Here is a 15273-nt window from a genome sequence, read left to right on the forward strand (position 1 = left end):
ATACAAGCAAAGTCTTTATTTTTATTTAATGTTTTTATTTATTTATTTTTTTATTTTTCATCTTTAAACATCTGCTTGATTTTGATTTTTGTTAACCAGAAGTTTAAATACCTTAATTGAAGCACCGTTTCATCGTTTGGACTACCGTTTCGAGGTAAGTTCTACATAAATCAACTCGTATTCTCATTCCAATCAAAATCCCTAAAACATTAATTTGAAATTTGGAAAAAACTTAACAACGTTAAGTTTTTGTTAACGGAGGTCCAATGAAAACAATTAGTGTGAAAGTTGGAACCGATAATAGCTATTTTCAAATGTGGAGTTATTATTCGCTAACGGGGAGATTATTAAAATATAATTTGTTTTATTATTATTATTATTATTATTATTATTATTATTATTATTAAATATTCCATCTTTAAACCCCATTCTCTCTCTCTTGTTTGGTGACCAACTACCCCTTCCTTTGATCCAAACATAAAAAAACAAGAAAAAAACACACCCTTTTGTTTAATCACTATTTTAGCTAGTTCCATATCTCTTTATTTGAGTTTGCATAACCTCTTCTCTCTGTTTTTTTATATGTAAAGATTATTTGGCATTGAAGTTGCTTTACATTACACAAGTCTTGTTTTTCCACCAATTTTCCAACTTAAACAACTCAAAAATTCAACTTTAATCAAGTGTTTTTCCCTCTTTCTACCCCACACCCACCTTCTTCTAATTCCTACCCACATTCTTGAAGCTTGATGCCATCATTGTCTCAAAATTTCATACCTTTTTAAGTCAGCTTCTTGAATCTTGGTTTTCTTGAAATCTTGCACAATAAAAATTGAATCTTTAAGCAAATTAGACAATTTTTTGGTGGTTTTTGGACCCATTTCTTGATGTTTATGTAGCTTTTAAGTCAACTTCTTGTTTCTTGGTTTTCTTGAAATCTTGAACCATAAAAATTGAATCTTTAAGCAAATCAGACAAGTTTTTGGTGATTGTTGGTGGTTTTAGGTGATTTGAGGTATGACCCATTTCTTGATTTTTTATGTTTTAGCTAATTTGTTGACTTGTTGGGCAAGTTAGGTCTGAAAGTTTGAGTCTTTTTTTGGTTTATGTTTTTAGGGTTTCAAGAAAATGGCCCAAGTGGAAGGTGAAAATGGTGATGGCAAGTTAAAGATGGAGGATTATGAAGTTATTGAGCAGATTGGTAGAGGGGCTTTTGGGGCTGCTTTTCTTGTTCTTCATAAAACTGAAAAAAGAAAGTATGTAATTTCCAATTTCCCATTTTCACAGTTATTTAATAAATCTCTGTGTGTGTGTGTGTTCTTGTGTTATTTCATAAATTTTGTTGTTTTAAGGTTTAGGGTTAGAAATGTGAGTTCAAAAGGGGTTGTGGCGCAGGTTAGTGTCTGCCTACCTGTTTTTCTGTTGTAATTGGATCATTTTGTGAAATTATTAATGCATATATAAGTCGTCGTTAAAAAATAAATAAATAAATAAATAAAAATTGGACAATAATATTTACATATATGCAATTCTTGAAACTTAGAATCTTGTTTTTGTTTGTTATTGACTGTAAAGTCCATGTTTTTTAATTCTTTAAACTGCATAAACATGAATATACACTAATTAAGATAATGTAAATATTTTTGATAGGTATGTTATGAAGAAGATTAGATTAAACAAGCAAACAGAGAAGTTTAAGAAGACAGCACATCAAGAGGTATTTCTTTTGTCGTATCTGTTGATTAGTTTCATTTGACTTTATTGAAGTCAAACATGTTTTATGAAAATTTGTGTGATCCGGTTTATACCGACCGAAGATCCGTTTAACAGAAATCGACATAATGACCTTGTAACGTAAGAAATGAAAGAAATCTTTGTTAATTTTTGTAATTTAAAATTATAAATATAAGCGTGTTTCGTAACTCATGTGACAATGGGACTAAAACATGGAGGTATTTCTGGATGAAGGGCACAAGGATGCATGAATTATGTAGCAACGTATAAGTTTCACAAGATGACATGACATCATGATGAATTTAAAATCATAATGTATTAGAGTTCACTAAATGCAAAACCGAAAAATAGGAAGTGAATTTAATAGATTATTTATTTATTATTTAGGGGTGGCAATTCCTAACACTACCTGAAAAGCGACACGAAAGCAATTAGGTTTTGAACGGGATGATACAACCCGTTTTATTAAACATGTCAACCCAAACACAACCTACCACGACATGATGAATAAATGTGTTAACACGTTAAAAGGATTTTTTTTTAAAGTATTATTTAAATTTTAGAGGGGGTTATTTAAAAAGTGTTTTTAACTTAGAAATGCAATATTTTGATTTATGTTTCCCTCTATTCTCAATGGAAAATTAATTTTATGTCATGAAATCTTTCTTTTAATTTGCAACTTTATTCATTAGTTCTAATCCTTCGCCTTCGCCTAATCCTCAGCTAAATATCTAATACAAGTTTGTTATTTGGGATTGACTGAAATGGTCTTCTGGTCCAATGGCATGAGGGTGATGGTTAAGACTTGGGATCTAATGGTCTCAGGTCTGAAACCCCGACTCAAGGGGGTTTTCCCATTTGAGGCAGAGTAATTAGTTGTTTAAGTTGTTACCAAGTCACCAGATATTTCTCATATTTCCAAATGAACATTTAACGCGGTGACCATAAACATGACATAATTTTAGTGTCTTACACTACATGGATGATTGTGGATTTTGAATGGTGGTGATAATATATAGCCGAACATGTAACGAGTTAATCCATCCAAAATAAATATATTAAATGTCTCATGTAATATGAGAGATGATTGAGGATCAACTCAATGCTATTATCAAATTTGGATTGGAAAAAAATGAGACATTATAGTTAAAAAAAAGAAAGTTAATTTCAAATACTTTTCTTGTTTTGAATGAAGAAATCTTTATGTGTTTTTATTGCAGATGGATTTAATTTCTCGACTTAATCATCCGTATGTCGTTGAGTATAAAGATGCTTGGGTGGATAAGGTAATGTGGAATTCTTTATGCTAATCTTTATGTAAAAATAATAATTAAAAAAAAAACCTTATGTTTATTTTGTTTTATAGATGAGCATATGCATAGTGACAGCTTATTGTGAAGGGGGAGACATGTAAGCAACTTCTTCTGACTTTGAAATTACAAGCTTTTGACTTTAAGTCATGAGAAGTGTTTTGACTATTTGTCAGATAATCTAAAATATCCTTCAAATAAAAAAAAATAAATTAATTTAGTGGGGGCATATCAATATTCAATACCACTGGTTTGATTTTAAGGATAATAATAGGCAAGTTAGTAATTTTAATTTTAATGATAATAATTTTTTGGTTGATTAGGGCCGAGCTTATACGGAAGGCTAGAGGAACGTATTTTCCAGAGGAGGTAACAAAATAAATAATTAAAAATATTATGTTTTTTTTTATTTTAATAAGATTAAATGTCATATTTATTGTTCTATTTCTCTTTGTAGAAACTCTGCAAATGGTTGGCACAACTATTATTGGCATTGGATTATTTGCATACTAATCGTGTCCTTCATAGGGATTTGAAGGTGAATTCATCTTTTCTCGATTAATATTCGACTTCATCCTGTTAATGTAACATTTCTCTTTTTTGGTGAAGTATCAATGGAAATTACCTTTTCGCCCTTGAGTTATAAATAAAAGCTAAAAGTCAAAAACATTGACTCATTTTAGGTGTTTGACCACAAGTCAAACACTTGCATTATATCATGATCATGTGTCTTTCAAATATTCATTATACCATTGAATCTTTTCACATCCTCAAAGTTGTAAAAATCCTTGTTTAACTGCAGTGTTCCAATATATTCCTCACAAAGGAGAATGACATTCGTCTCGGTAAGAATGCATTATATTCTCATTAAAAAAATTTAATAGAATTTGTTTTATTCATTTTCTTACCTTTTGGTTGCATAGGTGACTTTGGACTCGCGAAACTCCTCAACTCCGAAGACCTTGCTTCCTCGGTAATGCTCTTAATTATATAATCAACGGTTTTTAACCGTATTTTGACTAAATGCCATAGTCAAACCTTTTATTTTGACTACATAAAATCCACTTTAATTCATGGAACTAAAGTCAACATATGTTCTTCAAATCCAGTTATAGTTAACACATTAATTATTTTTAGAATTTTTTGAAACTGGACCCAGAATGCGTGCGGGCCATCCCAATCCAACCGACTGTTTTGACCCTAAACTAAAAGTCAACATATGTTCTTCAAATCCTAATATGTTTTGTGGTTGTTGAATATATAGGTTGTTGGCACTCCAAACTACATGTGTCCCGAACTCCTTGCGGATATTCCTTATGGATACAAATCAGATATTTGGTCCCTTGGTAAGAACAAAATCATCTTATAATTATTAAACAATAATTACTATATTTGACATTATTTACCAATGCTAATATTTTTGCTCTTTCCATTGTCATAGGTTGTTGCATGTTTGAGATTTGTGCGCATCAACAACCATTTCGAGCTCCTGTAAGTTCTATCAAAGCTTTTTATGATATGTTAATTCCTATATGGGTAGCATTTTACTTGCTTATTTGATTCAATTTTTATAGATGTGGTACAATGGGGCCGCTTGAGTAACAGGTCATAATGGCCCGGGTTGGGTGGACCCAAAACGCTTTTTGAGCTAAAAAATTTACATTTTGTAATACCTATTGAGTCAAATATGATTACATAAGTTATGATGATTAAATAAGTTATGATATATCCATATATTCTAACTTATTTTGTATAAAATGATTTAGAAGAATTTATGCATTACAAAAACACTTGGCAAAAATTTGACCCGTTTGATCCACTTAGACTTGTTTCATTTTTAACTAGAAATTTTTTTATTGAGCCTATGTGACGATAAAGCATAACCTTAAACCGTCAACTTGTAACCACAAACTACATAGGTTAGCAGGGTATTGTTGGGGCCCGTGAGTTTTCTTGTGACAGGTTCCCACAGTTATAAAAAAATAGTTTTTTACCTTTTTGTACAAAGTTTTAGTTATTGTACTTTTGAGGTTTTACAAAGTACAATACAACTCCTTCCATATGTAAGTTGCAAAACCTACTATTATAAGAAAGTTTTTTATTTTTTTTTATTTTATTATTATTATTATTATTTTAATAAAGATCATATCTTCATTAATACTTGTTTGCCCTTGTGAATGGTATTTTCGGTATTTAACACCTTTGATCTCACAGGATATGTCAGGACTTATCAACAAGATAAACAGATCCACCATCTCTCCTCTTCCAATTGTCTATTCTTCAACATTGTAAGTAATATCTCATTCAAAACTAGTAATTTCTCTCGATTATTATTAGTAAAAAATGTCTAAATTTTCGGTTAATGGTTCAGAAAACAGATCATAAAAACAATGCTAAGGAAAAACCCGGAACATAGACCAACTGTAAGTCAAACGTCATATATCCGTTTGCGATTATTAATTTTTTTTTAATCTAATTTTAGTATTCTTGAAATTTCTTAGGCTGCAGAACTTTTAAGACATCCACATTTACAACCATACCTTCTTAAATGTCACAACCCATCTTCGGTTTTTCTACCCGTGAAGCCCCCGAGCAGCCCGAGTGAAAAAAACCTTAAAAAACATTCACCCATGAAACCAAATGATGCAAAAGACACACATGAGAGAGATGTACAAGTTTTAAAGCAGAAAGAACAAGTAACAAAGCATGAAGAGAACGGTAACGATGGCATGCCTGTTAGAAGCTTACATAACAACCCCATATTTGCAGAAGAAACCGAGACCAAGAGGGTGGACCCCACGAGTTATTACAACGATAGTGGGAACACGAGCTGTGAGACGAGTACAACGGTAGTTTGTAACGATGACGGGCCTGAAAATTCAGATTCTGTAGTACAAAAAGTCAGCACAAAGTCAAACTCATTGGATCTTTCCAACGGTGAACAAGAAGAAACAAGTCTTCAACTTTTTGAGAAACCCGACAAGGGTATTATTGGAAATGAAAAAAAAGATGATCTTTTGGTGAGTTTTAGTGAAAAGGTTGAATCTTTATATGAAAAGAACTTATCGACTCAAATGGTCATTCGTGAGGTGGATACAAAGCAACCAAGAACCATTGAGCCCAAACCGGTCAAACCCATTGACCAAGAACCGGACTTGAAACAAACCGAGAAGGCTGCACCAGCTAACGAGCCGTTGGGGACCCACGCCCCGTCAAGTGACACAAACTGCAAGACCGAATGGCTAGACGCAACTCAACAAAGAGCCGATGCATTAGAGTCTTTACTTGAGCTATGCGCACGGCTACTAAAACAACAGAAGCTTGAAGAGCTTGCTGCTGTTTTGAAACCGTTCAGTGAAGAGACGGTTTCGTCTCGAGAAACAGCGATTTGGTTAACGAAAAGCCTCATGGGTGCGCAAAAGTTCGTGGGTAGTTCTTGAAATCTCGAATTTATGACTTTTTTGAATAGTTTTATAGAGTTTTAAGTGTGAATCTATGAATGGTTTTGGGTTGGAAACAAAGAGAATTTGTGGAAGAAAATGTGTTTTGTGAGAGGATTTGAGTAAGTAGTGCTTTGACTTTTTTTTAACTGTGGGTTGACTTTCTTTTTGTAAATACATGACTTTCTTTTGAGTAACTACACCTTGTAACAGAAATGGCTTTTATATTTTGGTGTGTTTGATTGGTGATTTTTGTCCTTAAGTGTTTGTTTATGAAATATGGCTCATCTTCTTGTTTGCAACTATTAATCTTTTCGGTTTTTAAATCGCATCATTAACGTGTCTGTCATTTACAACGGAACATGTTTACTCAAACATTGTTGAGGTTAAAAAGCAATGTTAAATAGTACCTTGGTAAAAAAATACTACTTAAAAAACTGGCCATGTAGAAACTTATGATCTACATTTGGGTTAAAAAGTACACAAACTAAAAAAAAAGAAACTATAAAGTGGTTTTTAGCCTTTTGGGACTTTTAAACAAAAGAGTTAAATTTCAATCGAGTCTTGAGGGTTTCATGACCCTCAAACTAAAATATTTGGATCTCAAATGATTTATAAAAATATATAGACTATCAAAATTAAATTAATAAACTCTTTTAAGTGAGAGTATATATTGCTTTTTAATGATATTAACCCTATTTCAATATACTTTTGTACAAACATTATATTTAACACATTTAATACTTCTAAAATAAACTGTTTTTATGCATTGATCTGCCAAACTAAAAAAAATCTCTCTCTCTAATTTTGAATACATTATTATTTCTCACTTGGACGGCAATTAACTATTATTACATGAGTCAAGCCATTTAAACAATCATAAAGAAGTCGTTGTAGTATAGTGGTAAGTATTCCCGCCTGTCACGCGGGTGACCCGGGTTCGATCCCCGGCAACGGCGTTCTATTTTAAACGACCATTTTTATGTGAAAAATAAGACCCGCATCTCGTTATTCAATGATTTGTAGCAATTTAGCTTGCATCTTGATTTTTTAAACTAAATTTTGTTTATTCTCCACTTTTTGGATATTGCTGCTTACTTTTAAAAGATAAAATTATTGTTTGAGTTCTTGTGGTTTTAAGGCGGAAGCACAATGAGTCCTTGAAAAAATTTTTGAACTGGTTGAGTCCACGTGGTTTTTGAAACAAACCATTTGAGTCCCTGCCCTTACTTAACTTTGAGGGTAAAACTTTCATTTTACTGAAACCACAGGGACTCAAATTGTTCGTTTCTAAAACCACGAAGACTCAACCAGTTCAAAAAAAATTTCGGGGACTCATTATGTCTCCGCCCTAAAACCACAGGGACGCAAACAATAATTTTCTCCTTTTAAAATAATGGGTATAGATGAACTATGTGACATGGTTGTAAAAGTAGGTCTATAAGGCCGAATACCTAATACAAGGTATGGTGTCGAGACTACTTTATTTAACTCCGCTTAGTTACTTGGAATCGGTCAAAGGTTGTCAACATTATCCATAATCGGATCTATTCGGTCAATTTGTGCCGATTTTGACTTAAGAAGGTAAAACGTAATTCCCATGTTGGTTAAAAGCCAGTCAAAAGTCAAGCTAGGTGGCTCTAAGTCGACTAGGATACTTTTTTTTACGTGAAATATGCTTATTTTGACATATATATATATATATAATACCTAAAAGTTAACTTTCTTTATATTTAACATGTTCGAGTATTCTTCAAGCACTCCAGGAGTACACCCAACTCCTCATTCGGCGGCCAAGGATCCGTCTAGCGACTTCTTCAGCCTTGCTATGTGTTGATAGACAATGATGATTTGATGGTATTGATAATTTAAATTAGTTTTTTTAGAGTTAACTACACAATTGGTGTATAACGTTTCATGAAAGTAACAACATTGGGTATTAACGATTCAAAGTTACATGTTTAGGCATTCAACTTTTAATTTTGTAACAAAGTTGGGTACTAAGTCTAACATCCGTTAAAAACTTTACAGAATAGGAGTCATGTGATTTTTTTTTATTTAGAGAACATGACCACATTTATTTGTTCAGTTAAAGTTAATCGAAAAAACATAAATAAGCCTTCATTTGTGTTCGTTTATAGACCTTGGAGAGATGGAGAGTTGAGAAGGTAAATTTTGTATGAATTTATAAAAATACCAGGACGTTGTGAGTTTCATTGATGCAATATTTGGAATTAATTACATCTCATTGACATGTTTAGAACACATTCATTAACGCAATATTTGGAATTAATTTCAATTAACTACATGATATTATTTTTTTTAGTCTTATCGCATCAATTTGGAGCAATTAGGCTTGTACAAAGCCGAAGTTTCAGTAAACTGTTCATTTAGCAAACATAAATAATAAAAAAATATTCATTTAATCGCAGTGATTTGTAGCAATTCGTGAGTCTTTGCGTCACAATGTGCGACGGTTTGAAGCAATTAGGCATTTAAGTGAATCCAATCTCTCTAAATATTTTTGAAGCAATTAGCTATTCGTGTGAAACATTTTTGACAAATCATTTTGCCCATAAAATCCTGAGATAATTTGGTTTAACTATAAATTATCTCATATCCTTGTATATTGGTAGCTCGATAATTCATTACTTAAAACATATAGAAGAATTTGATATTGTTAACATGTTATTTGATACTGGTATAAATTCATACAATCATGAAAATAAAAACCAAACAAAAAAATTAAGAAGGTTGCAAGACCATGTTCTCCTGCAAGGGACTTATGGACAGTAGAATCATACCTTTGAGGCTTTGTACACTTGGGCACTTTTATCAATCCTAGTAATTAAATTGAGAAACTTTATGGACTAAAATAATATGTACTGTTTTCTTTTAAATAAGTTAGTATGTAGCATAAGCGTTTTACTTTTTTTTTATAATGATATTAATTATCAGTTTATGAATTTAATATATTTGTGTATAAACATTTATACTTTAAAATACACTGGTTTAAATTTTTATGCATCAACCTACTAAACCAATTAATGTATCCAACTCTTCTTATCTTGAATTCTTTTTTACACCTCCTTTAGATGACAGCACAATCTTATTACTTTATTAAAACTAATTAATTGAAGATTAAGCGCCATCAAGTCGTTGTAGTATAGTGGTAAGTATTTCCACCTGTCACGCGGGTGACCTGGGTTCGATCCCCGGCAACGGTGTTTATCTTTTTTGGTTGCTTTTGAACCACATCTTGACTAATATCTAATGCTTTTGAGCAATTTTGGCCACTAAACAGCTAATGACTCGCATTTATATATGTTACTTGGTTGTTTATATGCCATATGATAAGAAATATATGCTTCCATTCCATCCATCATACATTCATACTTTGTAATGATATGCATCATGTCAACATAAATATCATCTAAAATTCTTAGTTTGAATCTTCTCTATTAAAAATATTCCCCCCTTTGGGGAAAAATGTAGTAGAAGCAAGACCTATTATGTATTTATGTATATGAATATGGCTAGACATGTGCAAATTGGTTTTAAACCCAAACCAGTTTGGATTAGAAACTGGGGTCAAAATCGGTTTTAGATAAACAAAATCAGGTTGGAAACCTGTTTAGAGGAAAGAATGTTTAGCATAATCAGAGTTTGGATCATTTTGAAACTTGTTTTGAACAAAAAAACCCCCTTTTTTTTTACATATTTCAAATCGGGTAAGATCCAAACCAGTTTGTAAAACAAGACTATGAACTGGCATACGAGCTGGGCAGGTTTGGTCGGGTCCTAACCGATTTCATATTTGATTTATAAATTCTAGTATTATCATTTACTTAACGTGCAAGTATTAAAATATCTTCAAGAGTTAATGGGGTCATTTTCATTCATGTAGTTTGTTATTGTTGTCACGTCAATTTAAAGTTTGAAATTTCGTCAATCTAGTCCTCATAGTTTGAAACATTAGTCAATTATGTCGCCCCCGTCTAACGGCATCCAACTATGCCGTTAGTTTAAGGGTATTTTTGTCTTTCTCCTTTTTATTTTGAGTTAATGGTCATTTTCGAACTTGTGATTTGATACTTTTGCCACTTCAGTCTAAAGTTTGAAAATTTGTCAATTTAGTCCTCATAGACCATTATGCCCCCCCTAACGACATCCAACTATGCCGTTACTTCGTTATCATGTTTCCCTTACGCGAGGGTTATAATCGTCTTTTTAGACGTAATTAATACCGTTTAGCCATCTACAACCCTAGAGTTTGACGAATTCAAGAACAACACCACGATTTGAAGAATACACAAGCGATTTAGTGTATTGATTTCTTGAGCATAAATGGAAATGTGGGATATTCGAGATTAACATATCGTAGCGAACATCTAGGTCGAATATCTTTTTCGAGATGTTTAGCAATCGGTACCGGTACCGATCATACCGGTACCAATCTTTTTTCGAGATTAACATATCGTAGTGAACATCTTTTTTTCGAGATGTAGCAATCGATACTGTACCAATCGTAACATAAATAACCAAATAATAAACCAACAACTCAACATAAACAAAACTCCAACCATAATCGTCTTCGGGTATTAATGGGTTAGTAGATGTTAGCATTAGTGTTTTTAACTAGGTTGCATAAGCCGAGGGGTTGTGTTATGCCACTCGTGTCCACATTATCTGAGAACGCTTAAGTTAGATCTCATTCACAGTAGTATTGTAATAAAATACAACTAAAGATGGTTACTAAGTGTGACATTTGTCAATTTCGGGTTATTTTATACTTGTATTCTTAATGTAAACCCGACCCATTTTGTATCCGAACCTTTCGATATTATCAAAATGATGAATTGTATGTTAAATATTTGTTTTATAGTTGTTGGATAAAAAAAACACCCTTTTCGGTTCTTAAAATTCCCCGAAAACACTCAAAACGAACTCCAGGGACTAAAACTACCAAAATGGAGACTTGAAGGACCCATTTGTAGTTTGTGCTTTCTTGGGTCTATAACCAACCCATTTTCATGAAACACCCTTTATGAAAGACCCATTCAACTTACCCTATATATACACACCCATCTTCTTCATTTGTGCTTGCTCATTTCTTCATTTCTCTCTCAAATTCTTGAATTCTAAAGTTGTTCTTCATAAGCTAATCTTTCATTTTAACTAACTTCTCACTACTTAAAGCTTGATGTTACAACATATATATAATATACACTCCTTGTTTACCTTCGGTCTTTCATTTCTCCGGTCTCGGCCGGTTGAAATGTCGGGATTGATGGCAAGGTTACATGGAGGACTTTGTAGTCCTTGTTATATATTTAACAAATCTAACCATATAACTTGTTATACTTGCTTAACTTCTACATATTTTAGTTTATTGTTCATATTTGTCAAGTTCCATGGTATTGGGTATGTGGTGACTAGCCTCGGTTTCATCCCGAGTTGAGAACCGAACCAAAAACCGAACTTTCGTTTAAAAGCATTATTGTTAACTTTTTGAATGTAAAACTTGAGTATTATTATTTTACAAGTTCCATGGTAATTGGGTATGTGGTAACCATCCTCGGTCTTATTCCGAGTCAAGGACCGAACCAAAAACCGAACTTTTGTTTAAAAGCTTTATTGTTAACTTTTTGAATGTAAAACTTGAGTATTATTATTTATAAGTTATTTTACAAGTTCCATGGTAATTGGGTATGTGGTAACCATCCTCGGTCTTATTCCGAGTCAAGGACCGAACCAAAAACCGAACTAAACCGAGTTCACTCGCTTAAGACACACAAGTGTGTTTTTAGCCACCAAAACTCATATTTTTCTTCAAGATTATATTTTAAATCAATTTTAGTTAATTTCTAAACATACTTGGCATGTCGGTAACCAACTTAATCTTATAACAAGTTCGAACCGATAAGGTCGTATACTCGCTAAACGAACGTTAAGGTTCTTCTAAATAGAACTACATACTTGGTTATGTCTATTTTGATTTTATTGAGTTATCTCATAACATTTATTATTTTGGGAAGTTAACTGTGAGCTTGGTCAATTATCAATTCTCGAACCGACAAACCCGAACACTCGTTAAACCTCGTTTTGGTATTCTTATAACCAAGGGTTTTGCAATATCGCATTTTAACCCACATTATTACTTAACATAGGTTGAGTAAAAAAAAGAAAAAGACTAATGAATAGAATACCGAGACCCGGTTTCGAGTAAACTTATTTTACAAAACTCGTTTCTTTAATTTCTCAGATATTTACATTTTAAATCCTAAACTTTATTTATTTACTTTATTTGTCATGTATTTTATTTTAAACCCTTCCAAGACTACCTACTAACACAAGACCCGTTTAATATAGGTCTTGCTCGTTAAACCGATCTCTCCGATTATTCACGACACTATCTTTCAAGTTACTTGTTAATGTGAGTACTTTTTCATCCCCCGTTTTCCATCTTTCGTTTTGGGGGTGGCATTGCATACTTATTCAAATTCAAATGATTTATACTTGAGTCTTAAACCACAACACGTATTGTATATGTTTACTTAAATAAATGCTCGATTTGGTGTTATATGCTTTACATGATTATGTGCAAATTCTTGAATGATAAGGCGGGTAGCCTCATCAAAGTATGATCATACGTTAATTCCGAGTATATATGGTATCCCCATATAGAAAGGTGTCGTCAATGTATTCTTATTGACGATTTCATTATTGTCGTCAATGTATTCTTATTGACGGTTTTATTATCTAAATTGTTGCTATTATTTATTGTTTTCATATACTAGTTGTGGATTTCATACTATATACTTATTGTCCAAAACTATGAAAATTGCTCACCAACCTTCGTGTTGACAAACTCTATTTTATGCAATGTTACAGGTTTGATGTTAGCTTGATTGGATTACTTGAAGAAACTTATTATCTTGGCTTTAGGATATTAGAAAATAAAAGAACAAGTTATTTGTTTATTTATCTATTTGGCATTTTGTATGAACAATTGTTGTGTTATTTATGATGATATGGATTTAAATGAGTTGTTTAAATATTGTAACTTTATAGTGTCATTGTGCAATGAGCAATTATGTCGCGCCTCGACGTTTCTGCCTTCATTGATCGGGGTGTGACACTAAGAATACTCGGTAGTGTTTAATTAAGAATACTCAGTTGTGTTTAATGTTTATAGTATACAAAAAAATGTGCCTAGAATCACCAATCATATCAACACCCACGTACTTCTATTGAGCAATTCAAACATAATCACTCTTTATACGTTGTCACCATCTTTTACATTCCTCTTTAAAACATAACAAATTTTAATACGTATAATTACAAAAGCAACTATAGCAAAATGCTTAACGGTACATAATTTGGGGAAAAAAATTAAAAATTTGCAATTCAGTCAGTTTAAAATATTACATTAATCCAACCTTAAAAAAAATTATGAAGAGGAAATCTGTTTGTTCAACATATCTTCATATTTTTCATAATAATAACACAAATTTTTCATAATAATGCCGACTCGAGTTTGGGTTCCTAACAGTATGAGCCACACTAGCTTGGTTTGTAACCTTCAATCCAAGTTAGATGTTGAGATGTTAAACAACTTGTATTTAGTTCAAGTTAACTCGTTACTCACTGAGTTGATTCGTTTCTGTAAAGTTTTGGTGATTATGCACGCTTTTTATATGGGTCCCATAATAATATTAAAGTAATTAAGCTATGCATGTATCAAAAGTGTCATCAAACTAAAAATATACGACCATACAAGGGAAATCATGAATGCAATTATATTTCAACTTGTGGTACTAAGTAGCAAACTAAGCTGAGCCAAATCATCTTTGGTTGTCAACAGCTAAGAGGTATAGTGTTTCCTATACAATGGATAATTAAATCATATACCTTTTATCAATATCAATAGTTATACACACTTAGAGCATATCTCGTTAACTTTTAATAGTTTAATAATCAGTAAGAAGTCACTTAATTTTAAAAACCATGAATACTTATTTTGGATATACCAAATCAGGTTTAGAAACATTATGTTAACAATCAAAGCCGGCTCAACCTTTTTGGGGGCCTAAAACGATGTATAAAAATGAGGTCTTGTTGTAAAAAGGTTATCTTGCTTTCACTCAATAAATCAAGTTGTTGTAATCATTTTTATGCAAATTCAGAAGTAATGTAATTCTTCACACTTTGTCAGACCTAATTCAGTGTAAACACCACTTAAATCACACACACCATTCCAAATCCCAAATTATAGATGTATAATTATTAATTTTGTTCTGAAAATTGAGGGCCTTAGGAAGTGAAGACTTAAAGCCCTAGCTTCATTTCGTTGTTCCTAGAGATGGCCCTGTTAACAATGTATGATACCAACCCATTTCAAAATATCAGTTTTGTAAATGTAATATCATAACATATTAAACACTTCAAAAATAAACTGTTGTCACACATCAACCAGCCATACCAAAAACCTTAGGTGTTTGATTCAGGGCCTAAAAATGGGATTTAAAAAAAAATAATAATAAAAAATTCAGAACCTAAATTTATATATCAAGAAAAAATCATCAAGTCGTTGTAGTATAGTGGTAAGTATTCCCGCCTGTCACGCGGGTGACCCGGGTTCGATCCCCGGCAACGGCGTTATTTTTAATGTTGCGTTTGTGTAGTGAAATAAAAAACTAAACTTTTGGATGCCCTTTGTATCCGCATTATCATTTTTTATTTTGAACGACGCTTTTTATTACACACTGACTAGCAACACACTAGAC

At 32.2% G+C, this 15273-nt stretch overlaps 1 protein-coding gene and 2 non-coding genes across 4 annotated transcripts; all 3 read left to right on the forward strand.

The window, feature by feature from the left end:
- The first annotated feature begins 451 nt into the window (after nucleotides 1-451).
- Nucleotides 452-6621, forward strand: LOC143634167 (serine/threonine-protein kinase Nek6-like). Of its 2 annotated transcripts, none has more exons than XM_077102322.1 (14): nucleotides 452-1015; nucleotides 1117-1256; nucleotides 1651-1717; nucleotides 2955-3020; nucleotides 3101-3144; nucleotides 3368-3413; nucleotides 3502-3582; nucleotides 3847-3889; nucleotides 3968-4017; nucleotides 4309-4390; nucleotides 4486-4535; nucleotides 5259-5332; nucleotides 5416-5467; nucleotides 5546-6621. In XM_077102322.1, exons 2-14 carry the CDS (start codon nucleotides 1129-1131, stop codon nucleotides 6482-6484), a joined length of 1722 nt encoding a protein of 573 aa, XP_076958437.1. In that variant the 5' UTR covers nucleotides 452-1015; nucleotides 1117-1128; the 3' UTR covers nucleotides 6485-6621. The 2 variants fall into 2 exon arrangements, with proteins under 2 accessions (XP_076958437.1, XP_076958438.1); XM_077102323.1 differs by having other exon boundaries at nucleotides 452-1005.
- A 750-nt stretch (nucleotides 6622-7371) lies between these two features.
- TRNAD-GUC (transfer RNA aspartic acid (anticodon GUC)) lies at nucleotides 7372-7443 on the forward strand. The gene has a single exon. It is a non-coding gene; the product is annotated as a tRNA-Asp (tRNA).
- Nucleotides 7444-15073: 7630 nt separating this feature from the next.
- Nucleotides 15074-15145, forward strand: TRNAD-GUC (transfer RNA aspartic acid (anticodon GUC)). The gene has a single exon. It is a non-coding gene; the product is annotated as a tRNA-Asp (tRNA).
- The last annotated feature ends 128 nt before the right edge of the window (nucleotides 15146-15273 follow it).

Source organism: Bidens hawaiensis, unplaced genomic scaffold, assembly GCF_021521415.1.
Source record: "Bidens hawaiensis isolate Kalapana, Puna unplaced genomic scaffold, B.hawaiensis_p1.1 tig00007028_1, whole genome shotgun sequence".
Classification (NCBI taxonomy): domain Eukaryota; kingdom Viridiplantae; phylum Streptophyta; class Magnoliopsida; order Asterales; family Asteraceae; genus Bidens; species Bidens hawaiensis.